Here is a 12,219-nt window from a genome sequence, read left to right on the forward strand (position 1 = left end):
TTGCCTTGTCCGTCTGGTGTCACACTCTCCTCTCTGCTAGACTCGGAAGATAATAGCGAGGCTGCAGACAATCGGCAATCAGTAACACTTTCACATTACGTCACTGACGGTTGCTATGGTGATGACGTTATTTTAAAAAGCAGCGGTCACATCCCAGCAGTCACGGGGTCACTGAAATCGTTCATGTTATGGTTGATGGCTCATTGTGATGTTTCTATTCGTTCTAAAGAGTGACTTTCTCCTGGACAGCCAAATGTCCTTGCCTTGTTTTCCACTACATTGGCTAGCTTCTCCTTCATCAAGAATTGGGGAATAGGATTGAAAGGAAGGCATGCTGCTGTGCACACATACACAGACACAGCCTTTAACGGGGGTCCGGTTTGGTTGGTGTATGGTGTCCCCTCAGTCAGGAACGCTGTGACATTTGTCTCTTTCAACAGTAACTATGAACATTCTGCCTCATTGTAGTTTCAGTTTGAACCCAACCAGTGGTGTGTTCATTTATTTAACCTTTATTTAACTCGGGTCAGCTTTCTCCATTTTAAATCTTTCCTTAACGTTAGAATTATTTCACAATACTGATGACGGATCAGCTCCTAGAGCGATATTGTCACCCATGGCTGCAAATATTGATGTGGCTTATTGTAATTCTTACCCTATAATAATGCACTGAATCAAGATTTGGAACATCATTACACACGTTAGGCTACACATCAACAAATATATTGAGGCTAAAATCACAAATAGCATTATTATACATCTTTTTTTTAAACTAAATTCAATGAACATAACATTTATTTCAATATCATTGAAATAATATAGGCCTATGTAGTCTATACTCTAGGTAGGCTGTTTATCTTTCAATGCAGTCATCTTTTCATTTGAAGCATCTGTTTATTTGAAGCATCTTTTCATTTGAAGCATCTGTTTATTTGAAGCATCTGTTTATCCTTCGCTTGTTTGTAATGATTGCAAAGACATTGGCAACTTTGTATTTGTAATCAACTTCGTTGTCGGTGGTCAAAAATGGGGCTTTTGCTGTGACTGTATTACCAGTGGTCATGAAGGCAGTCAAATTCCATGTGATTGTTTAGCCACGGTAATTAGGCTTCTCCAAGCTCTGATGCAGGTTGCTGGTCATTAGTTTGCTAACTGCCTGGTACTCGGCACTCTATTGGCCCTCTAATCACTCTGACATCAATGCAAATGTAATTGAAATTCTAATCAAACACTTCATGAGTGCCCATGAGCTCATGTTGCGCAACATTTCTATAGGCTATGCAATTGCGTGAGAAAATAGTGATGGCCTCTAATAAAAATAGGAGGCCCCATAGGCTTTCTATAGGCTAGACCTACTATATTTAATTCTGAACTTTCCTAATATTAAGTACATTGCTTTTATTTACAACAGGAGTATAGCCTACCTGACTGGCATGAAAATGAACCATGGGAAAAGCATCCTCCATTCGTTATTTAAGTGTATAGATGACATGTATTTTTCCCCTGGCCCTGTTTCGAGACAGGTGCATGATAATTGTTTATTCTAAATATAAAAAAATTGACACATATATTATTTATTATATGTAAAGACAAGATTAATTCAACAATAGTCTGATTGGTGTCAATATTATCCTATCGCTTTGAATGATATATTATCAATTGTGGATGATGCCCAGCTTGAAGGCAAGAAACAATGCCATTTTTTTTGCGACATTTTTTTAATCATAGTCGCACACCTCATGTAGCCTTGCCCATAGGCCGATATGTTTTGATAAGGTTTATATCACAATTTGTGGCCAAATAACGTCTTAAAATGAAGCGCATTAATCCGCTTTACAAGGGGTGTAGAGCCTAACTGGCATATAGAAGCAGCGCGTTTCAAGTTTGGGGAAGGTCCATCTTCACCATTATAATGCACCTTTTTATAATAAAAACATTACATACATAATCGCATTTGTGGTCATTTTTGACAATGGTGTTTTCCCACTAATGGAACTTTCAGCTTATTGCTTTAATAGAATATTAGATCAAACGTACGTAGAGCTCCTGCATCTAAATGTAAACCATATCGGCACCAACAACGACTGCCGTGTGCGTGTTGCTGCACTTGTAATGTGAAGAAATAGCCTAATAGTTTATCACATTTTAAGCTAAACGTTCTGATCAATTATGTAAAATAGTTTGTTTGATGCTAGTGGTTGTATTAATTTGGGATCTATCGCATCCCACAACTGTCCCAGACCATGTTTGGAATATTTATTTCTCACACAGAATAGATTAGGTAAACTTTTGTACTATGGGGATAGTAGATTGACAGGCTAGTGCTTTTGCTGTTTGTTAGGCCTAATCTTGTTGGCTGACAAAGTAAATGTGGATAGTTCTTTCAATATCTTCAATATGCATGCAGTTGCATCCTCAAAGTTTCTGTCTTCACTTGTAGCCTGTGAGAAATACCCGATCACGTGATGGAGAGCCATGTGAGTGAGAGGTGCTTCGGAGTACGCTGCACTCTGGGAGAAGGGAACAACGGCCACTGGCCACAAAAGGCATGGATCTCTTTAGGGTGCATTATGGCCGCACAAAGGGGATGCCACCATTCAATTTGAATTGTCAAATTGTGAATGAGAGACAGGAAGTGTAGACAGCCTGCGCAAAAAAACAAAGCAGAGCTCCTGACTTTCAAGCTATTTTTTAATTAAAAAAAAAACAGCATTAGTTGCTTCATGTAGCCTTACAATGTATTAAAAATTAAAACATATATAGCCCAACATTTGTAGAACAACGAAAGTTACATTAGTTACATTAACTCTAAATTAAGCATATAGTAGTACCTATTTCTTTGTTAACCGCTCAACACAGAATAGCCGCATGTGCACACTCCCTCAAATCGTTTGGAGAAAATATCCTTTGCCTTTCATTTAGTTATGTTCAATTCTATTATTCATACTATAAAATAACAAAGTATTTGCTTCGAATTCCATGGCGTTCTTGTCTGCTAAATTAACTAGTGTAGCCCACAGTAATATGGCATAGCCAGATCAGGGCCTAACATAAGGACAACTCAGAGGATGCTATTCTGTTCTTCTGAAATAAGACTACCTTTTCTTCATATCATGCTTCTGTAGACCTGTCTAAAATAAATAAGCACTCAGGACCTCAGACTGGGATGACGGTTCAACTTCCAACAGGACAACGACCCTAAGCTCACAGTCAAAACGATGCAGGAGTGGCTTCTGGGACAAGTCTCTGAATGTCCTTGAGTGGCCCAGCCAGAGCCCAGACTTGAACCCTGTGTGCAACTATGCTCCCCATCCAACCTGATAGAGCTTGAGAGGATCTGCAAAGAAAAATGGGAGAAACTCCCTAGATGCAGGTGTGCCAAGCTTGTAGAGTCATACCCAAGAAGACTCGATGCTGTAATCGCTGCCAAAGGTGCTTCAATAGAGTACTGCGTGTAACAAAATGTGGAAAAAGTCAAGGTGTCTGAATACTTTCCGAATGCACTGTACGTGCAAATCGGTGTGTTCAGGGGCTCTTTTAAGATGCTTTTGGGAAACAAGGCCCAGATTGGTATTTTAGAGCTCATTAATCATTACATTTGCCTAACGCCTCAGTCAAACTCTCATTAGCACACACAGCCTACTGTACATTACAGTTGTAATATATCAGAATATCATAAGTTATTCACATTATGTTCTAATAATACAGTGTATTTTATTACTATAGTTTTTGTATAACTTGTCACACAATGAGGCATCTATCACGTCTTCCAGGATGCCTCTTCACTACCTACCTAAACACCTCTTCACCACCTACCTAAACACCTCTTCACTACCTACCTAAAACACCTCTTCACCACCTACCTAAACACCTCTTCACCACCTACCTAAACACCTCTTCACCACCTACCTAAACACCTCTTCACCACCTACCTAAACACCTCTTCACCACCTACCTAAACACCTCTTCACCACCTACCTAAATACAGATCAGGGCCCAATTTCCCAAAAGCATGTTAAGGCTTAGTTCATTGTTAGAACCGTGTGTTTGTGATGTAGTTCCAGTTTGTTCAGGGCCCTCTGAGTCCCCGAAAGTCTGTTTCTTTCCTGCTGCACATGATGTTGATTTGAATAAAGTCCATGGTATTTCTGCACTGTACACGTTAGGCAGAACAGGTGGTTGGTTAGAAATGGAACAGACAAGCCCAAAAACGAAGATGACTTTCATGTATGCCCATCTGTAGGAAGTTTGGGTGAGGTGTGTGTGTTGAAGCTGTTCCTACGTGGTTACCTAGGAGACAGACAGACCGACAGTAGTTCTTACAGTAGCTAGCAGTGACGCATCATCACAGCCCATAACCCCCCCCCCCAAGTCCCTGCCGGGAGAAAATATGTATAATGCAGACAGATTTAGCCTGCTGAAATTACTTTCCTTCCTCTCCCTCCACCGTCTCTCTCTCTCTCTCAATTCAAAAGGTGCTGTATTGGCATGGGAAACATGTTTCTGTTTCCAAAGCAAGTGAAATAGACAAACAAAAGGGAAATAAACAATAAAACATATACAGTAAACATTACAACAGTTTTAAAAGAATATAGACATTTCAAATGTTATATTATTGTTAATGTCGTAACAATGTGCAAATAGTTGAAGTTCAAAAGGGAAAATAAATAAACAGAAAGATCTAGGTTGTATTTAGAACGGTGTTTGCTCCACTGGTTACCCTTTTCTCATGGCAACCTTTCTCTCTCCATCTCTCTTTGTCTGTCTTTCTCTCTCTCTCTCCATATTTACACTATACATTCTAGAAGTATTTTAATTACCCCTTCTATCACTTAATTTTCCCTAGTTCATTTTCTCTGTTACTTACTTAATGACAGTGTGTGGTGTGTCCCTCCCCTAATCAGACCCTGGCTGTTTTGTAGGGTTCTGTCAACAGACAGCTGTCTAGAAGATGCCCAGGCTCTCCTCTCCTTCATCCACTCCAGTGAGGTTAGTATTTCTAACTCCTAGTAACCTCTGTCCGGTGGTCACACCTCATCTGAGATCATTCATGTTTCATCTTTCCAGCTCCCAGTTTTTTGGTAGGGTGAATGAAGGTTTGTCATCCACATGGACATTGTAGGATTAATTCATTCTAAATGTTAATAGGATTGCAATGTTACATCACATGTATTGCCCAGCTGATTGGGCTGAATCTTAATACTGTAAGTGACTTGTGCTTTAGATTGCTGCCATGGAGCCCAGGTTCACTGCCAAAGACCTGTTGGACTGTCTCTCACAGCACGAGTACAGGTGGGTGGAGACACAAACATAAACAACTACACTCACATACGCACAATTGGCTTTGTCACACCAATACACCTGGGAGAGTGGAGAATGACCTCCCACAATAACACCAATACACCTGGGAGAGTGGAGAATGACCTCCCACAATAACACCAATACACCTGGGAGAGTGGAGAATGACCTCCCACAATAACACCAATACACCTGGGAGAGTGGAGAATGACCTCTCACAATAACACCAATACACCTGGGAGAGTGGAGAATGACCTCCCACAATAACACCAATATACCTGGGAGAGTGGAGAATGACCTCCCACAATAACACCAATATACCTGGGAGAGTGGAGAATGACCTCTCACAATAACACCAATACACCTGGGAGAGTGGAGAATGACCTCCCACAATAACACCAATACACCTGGGAGAGTAGAGAATGACCTCTCACAATAACACCAATACACCTGGGAGAGTGGAGAATGACCTCTCACAATAACACCAATACACCTGGGAGAGTGGAGAATGACCTCCCACAATAACACCAATACACCTGGGAGAGTGGAGAATGACCTCTCACAATAACACCAATACACCTGGGAGAGTGGAGAATGACCTCCCACAATAACACCAATACACCTGGGAGAGTGGAGAATGACCTCCCAGTGAGGATAAATGTTCTAGTTAACAGGATATCCAGCGAGTAACCAGGGTGGTCTAGTCCAGTTGTTCCCAACCATTTTTGGTTACTGTACCACAAACTGAATTTTGCTTTGCTCGGAGTACCCCTGAAGTACTCCCTCGTGTGCATTTTACCAGTCTTCTCAAGTACCCCGTTTAGCTAGGCCTAGGACCCCTGTTTGGGAACCACTGGTCTAGCCCACGCATGTGTAGTAAGTGTCTTTGATGATAGCATGCCTAGGCAGGTCTGACATGTAGTGCATTCAGAAAGTATTCAGACCCCTTGACTTTTTACACATTTTGTTACGTTATAGCCCTATTCTAAAATGGATTACATTGGGGGTTTTCTCATTAATCCAAACATAATACCCCATAATTACTGCCAAAGCACCTTTGGCAGTAATTACAGCCTCGAGTCTTCTTGGGGATGACTCTACAAGCTTGACAGACCTGTATTTGGAGAGTTTGTCCCATTCTTCTCTGCAGATCCTCTCAAGCTCTGTCAGGTTGGATGGAGAGTGTCGCTGCACAGCTATTTTCAGGTCTCTCCAGAGATGTTCGATGGAGTTCAAGTCCGGGTTCTGGCTGGGCCACTCACGGACATTCAGAGACTTGTCCCGAAGCCACTCCTGCGTTGTCTTGGCTGTGTGCTTAGGGTCATTGTTCTGTTGGAAGGTGAGCGTTCGCACCAGTCTGAGGTCCTGAGCGCTCTGGAGCAGGTTTTCATGAAGGATTTCTCTGTACTTTGTTCCGTTCATCTTTCCCTCGATCCTGACTAGTCTCCCAGTCCCTGCCACTGAAAAACATCCCCACAGCATGATGCTGCCACCACCATGCTTCACCATAGGGATGGTGCCAGCATTCCTCCAGACGTGACGCTTGGCATTCAGGCCAGTAGTTCAATCTTGGCTTCATCAGACCAGAGAATCGTGCTCCTCATGGTCTGTGAGTCCTTTTTTAGGGGCCTTTTGGCAAACTCCATGCGGCTGTCAGGTCACAGTTGTAAATGAGAACTTCTTCTCAACTAGCTTACCTGGTTAAATAAAGGTGAAATAAATAAAAAACTTTTAACCTTTACAGAGGAGTGGATTCGGTCTGGCCACTCTACCATTAAGGTAGAGTGGCCAGTGCTGCACACATGGTTGTCCTTCTGGAAGGTTCTCCCATCTCCACAGAGGAACTCTGGAGCTCTGTCAGAGGGACCATAGGGTTCTGGTCACCTCCCTGACCAAGGCCCTTTTCCCCCAATTGCTCAGTTTGACCTAGTGGCCAGCTCTAGGAAGAGTCTTGGTGGTTCCAAACCTCTTCCATTTAAGAATGATGGATGTGAATGATTTAAGAATGATGGATGTTCTTGGGGCATTCAATGCTGCAGAAATATTTTGGTACCCTTCCCCAGATCTGTGCCTCGACAATATCCTGTCTCGGAGCTCTACGGACAATTCCTTCAACCCCATGACTTGGTTTTGCTCTGACACACTGTCAACTGTGGGATCTTATATAGACAGGTGTGTGCCTTTCCAAATCATGTCCAATCAATTGAAATTTCCACAGGTGGACTTCAATCAAGTTGTAGAAACATCTCAAGGATGATCAATGGAAACAGGATGCACCTGAGCTCAATTTTGAGTCTCATAGCAAAGGGTCTGAATACTTATGTACATAAGGTATTTATTTTATTTTTTATAAATTAGCAAAACAATTCTACAAACCTGTTTTTGCTTTGCCATATATGGGGTATTGTGTGTAGATTGAGGAGGATAAAAAAAAACTATTGAATCAATTTTAGAATAAGGCTGTAACGTAACAAAATGTGTCAAGGGGTCTGAATACTTTCCTAATGCAATTTAGAAATAAGAATGAATTGAATGGGCTTGGAAGCTCCAACCCTGAAAATTGACCGGTGAACTCCCAATTGCTTTCCATGGTATTTTGGAATGTTCTGTCAACTGATGCTGGGTTGCCATGGTAGTGTAGAATGTTCATTCAAATGCATGAGCCACATCAGTTAGCATCAATGTATTTTTTGAAATGTCAGTTGAGTTGACTCAACAAATCACATCACAGATTGAAAGGCTCGCTTCCTGCTTTAACTTCCTGGCATGGGTACACCCAAAAATGGCTGCCAGTCTACCCATTATGTCGTAGTAATTTTTATTCATATTTTTTTTCGATGGTAGCTGATGCATGGGGCTGGGAGTCTAGTTTCACCTCATTGTGACATCACAATCACCTACCTCCCAGTGGAACTATCACAACCCTGATTGCCATGCCAGCCATTCTAGTCGCAGTGCCAGTGACTCTTTTTCTGAAATTCTTACGACTGTAAAATGGGATTATGGCCATCTCTGATGAGCTACCCAGGAAAGGGCAACAAAAAAAAGCACATTAATATATACGTAGCCTTAGAAATAAGGTTCATGAAATCAATAACTTGCTAACATCAGATAACAACATTAATAAATTAGCCATTTCTGAGACTCATTTAGATAATTCCTTTGATACAGCAGTATCAATACAAGGATATAACATCTACAGTCGTATGAAAAAGTTTGGGCACCCCTCTGAGGCTGCATAATAATTTACTCTGTCGTCACAGAAAATCATCATAGTTGCATGCCATTCATTTTCTAATAAAAGCTGAGTACTGGGGTATTGTCCAGACAAAGATTTTTAGTGTAGCAATATTAAGTTGTATGAAATTAAATCAGATGTGAAAAATAGGCTATGCAAAAATGTGGGCACCCTTGTCATTCTGCTGATTTGAATACCTGTAACTACTTAGCACTGATTAATTGGAACACACAATTGGTTTGGTGAGCTCATTAAGCCTTGGACTTCATAGACAAGTGCATCCAATCACGAGAAATCACGTGGCCAATTGCAAGTTGTTGTTCTCTTTGACTCGCCTCTGAAGAGTGGCAACATGGGGGCCTCAAAACAACTCTCAAATGACCTGAAAACAACGTTTGTTCAACATTATGGTTTAGAGGAAGGCTACAAAAAGCTATCGCAGAGATTTTAAGCTGTCAGGAAGACCACAGGCACAGTTCTTGTTAAGGCCAGAAGTGGCAGGCCAAGTAAAATATCGGAAAGGCGATGGATGGTGAGAACGGTCAAAAACAGCCCACAGACCACCTCCAAAGACCTACAACATCATCTTGCTGCAGATGGTGTCACTGTGCATCGTTCAACAATTCAGGGCACTTTGCCCAAGGAGAAGCGGTATGGGAGAGGGATGCGGAAGAAGCCTTTTCTGCACACACGCCACAAACAGAGTCGCTTGAGGAATGCAAACACACATTTGGACAAACCAGCTTCATTTTGGAATAAGGTGCTGTGGACTGATGAAACAAAGATTGAGTTATTTGGTCATAACAAGGGACATTATGCATGGCGGCAAAAGAACACAGCTTTCCAAGAAAAACACTTGCTACCCACAGTCAAATTTGGTGGGGGTTCCATCATGCAGTGGGGCTGTGTGGCCAGTGCCGGTACTGGGAATCTTGTTAAAGTTGAGGGTCGCATGGATTCCATTCAATATCAGCAGATTCTTGGGAATAATGTTGAAGAATCAGTCACAAAGTTGAAGTTACGCCGGGGTTGGATATTTCAACAAGACAACGACCCAAAACACTGCTCAAAATCTACCCAGGCATTTATGCAGAGGAACAAGTACAATGTTCTGGAATGGCCATCCCAGTCCCCAGACCTGAATATCATTGAGAATCTGTGGGATGATTTGAAGCTGGCTGTCCATGCTCGGCAACCATCAAACCTAACTGAACTGGAGATGTTTTGTAAGGAGGGATGGTCGAAAATACCTTAATCCAGAATCCAGACACTCATTAGAGGCGTGTAGAGGCGGGAAGCGTCTAGAGGCAGTTATTTTAGCAAAAGGAGGCTCTACTAAATATTGATGTGATTTTTCTATCGGGGTGCCCAAATTTATGCACCTGTCTAATTTTGTTTTGATGCATATTGCACATTTTCTGTTAATCCAATAAACCTCATTTCACTACTGAAATATTACTGTGTCCATCAGTTATTTGATAGATCAAAATTAAATTGCTGATCCAAACACCCAATTATTTATAAATGGAAATCATGGAAATTGTCAGGGGTGCCCAAACTTTTTCATACGACTGTACAAAAGAGACAGGGATGCTTATGGGGGAGATGTTGCTTTAATCTGAGCCTAGAGGAAAGTGTTTGTCCTCAAACCTGGATGGAAGCCAAAGTCATTCTGCTACCCAAGAATGGCAAAGCGGCATTTACCTGTTAGTGACGCACGGGTTGACTCATAACCCGTAGTCCTCACGGTTATATCCGCAGGGTGGACGGTTTTAGTCATTTTAAATGTTGTGTGGCTGAAGGGCGGTTGGGTTACGGGCGGGTTGAATAAACAGAAACAATAGATTAAAATATCAATAAATGTACAGTACCAGTCAGTTACTAGTTACTATTTTCTACATTGTAGAATAATAGTGAAGACATCAACTATGATATAACACATATGGAATCATGTAGTATCCAAAAACGTGTTATCTAATATATTTTAGACTCCTCAAAGTAGTCACTCTTTGTCTTGATGACAGCTTTGCACACTCTTGGCATTCTCTCAACCAGCTTCACCTGGTTTGAGTTCCCACGTATGCTGATCACTTGTTGGCTGCTTTTCCTTCACTCTGCGGTCCAACTCTTCCCAAACCATCTCAATTGGGTTGAGGTCAGGTGATTGTGGAGGCCAGGTCAATTGATGCAGCACTCCATCACTCTCCTTCTTGGTCACATAGCTCTTACACAGCCTGGAGGTCTGTTGGGTCAATTGACTAGTTAAATAAAGGTAAAATAAAATAAGCACAAACCAGATGGGATGATGTATCTCTGCAGAATGCTGTGGTAGCCATGCTGGTTAAGAGTGCCTTGAATTCTAAATAAATCAGACAGTGTCACCAGCAAAGCACCATCACACCACCTCCATGCTTCTCATTGGGAACCACACATGCGGAGATCATCAGTTCACCTACTCTGCGGAGATCATCCGTCCACAGACACGGCGTTTGGAACCAAAAATGTCTTCATGCGCAGTATCTAACAAGTGGACTCATCAGACCAAACGACAGATTTCCTCTTGTCTAATGTCCATTGCTTGTGTTTCTTGGCTTGTGTTTCTTGGCTTGTGTTTCTTGGCCCAAACAAGTCTCTTCTTATTATTGGTTTCCTTTTAATAGTGGTTTCTTTGCAGCAGTTAGGCCTTAAGGCCTGAGTCACGCAGTCTCTTCTGAACAGTTGATGTTGAGATGTATCAGTTACTTGAGCTCTGTGAAGTATTTATTTGGGGTGAAATTTCTGGGGCTGGTAACTCTAATGAACTTATCCTCTGCAGCGGAGGTAACTCTGGGTCTTCCTTTCCTGTGGCGGTCCTCATGAGAGCCAGTTTCATCAAAGCTCTTGAGGGTTTTTGGAACTGCACTTGAAGACATTTTCAAAGTTCTTTATAAAGTAATGAAGGCCTGTCGTTTCTCTTTGCTTATTTGAGCTGTTTTTGCCATAATATGGATTTGGTATTTTACCAAATAGGGCTATATTCTGTGTACCACCACTACCTTGTCACAACAACAACTGATTGGCTCAAATTCATTAAGAAGGAAAGACATTCAACAAATGAACTTTTAACAAGGCACACCTTCAAATCAAATTTTATTTGTCACACACACATATTTATCAGATGGTATTGTGGGTGTAGCAAAATGCTTGTGCTTCTAGTGACATTTTTAGATATTACAACAAATACCTAATACACACTAAGTAAAGGATTGGAATTAAGAATATATTTAAAAAATAAAATAAAATGGACAGGCAATGTCCGAGCAGCATAGACTGAGCTACAGTAGATAGTATAGGACACAGCATATATACATATGAGATGAGTAATGCAAGATATGTAAACATTATTAAAGTGACTAGTGTTCCTTTTATGAAAGTGGCCAATGATTTAAAGTCTGTGTATATAGGCTGCAGACACTCTGTGCTAGTGATGGCTGTTTAACAGTCTGATGGCCTTGAGATAGAAGCTGTTTTTCAGTCTCTCGGTCCCAGCTTGTACTGACCTCGCCTTCTGGATGATAGCAGGGTGACAGGCAGTGGCTTGGGTGGTTGTTGTCCTTGATGATCTTTTTGGCCTTCCTGTGACATTGGGTGCTGTAGGAGGGCAGGCAGTTTGCCCCCGGTGATGCTTTGTGCAGACAGCACCA

The 12,219-nt window shown here is 41.6% G+C and overlaps 1 protein-coding gene across 2 annotated transcripts in view; it reads left to right on the forward strand.

The window, feature by feature from the left end:
• Window positions 1-12,219, forward strand: part of swt1 (SWT1 RNA endoribonuclease homolog) — a 35,153-nt gene that overhangs the window by 8,267 nt on the left and 14,667 nt on the right. For both annotated transcript variants that reach the window (XR_002953663.2, XM_024422342.2), the window contains exons 13-14: window positions 4,923-4,989; window positions 5,225-5,292. Coding sequence is in view for 1 of the 2 variants with exons in the window: in XM_024422342.2 (XP_024278110.1) it covers window positions 4,923-4,989; window positions 5,225-5,292 (135 nt within the window). In the remaining variant the exon portion in view is untranslated. The remainder of the gene's footprint in view (window positions 1-4,922; window positions 4,990-5,224; window positions 5,293-12,219) is intronic.

The sequence above is a fragment of the Oncorhynchus tshawytscha genome, linkage group LG05 (genome assembly GCF_018296145.1).
Source record: "Oncorhynchus tshawytscha isolate Ot180627B linkage group LG05, Otsh_v2.0, whole genome shotgun sequence".
Lineage (NCBI taxonomy): Eukaryota > Metazoa > Chordata > Actinopteri > Salmoniformes > Salmonidae > Oncorhynchus > Oncorhynchus tshawytscha.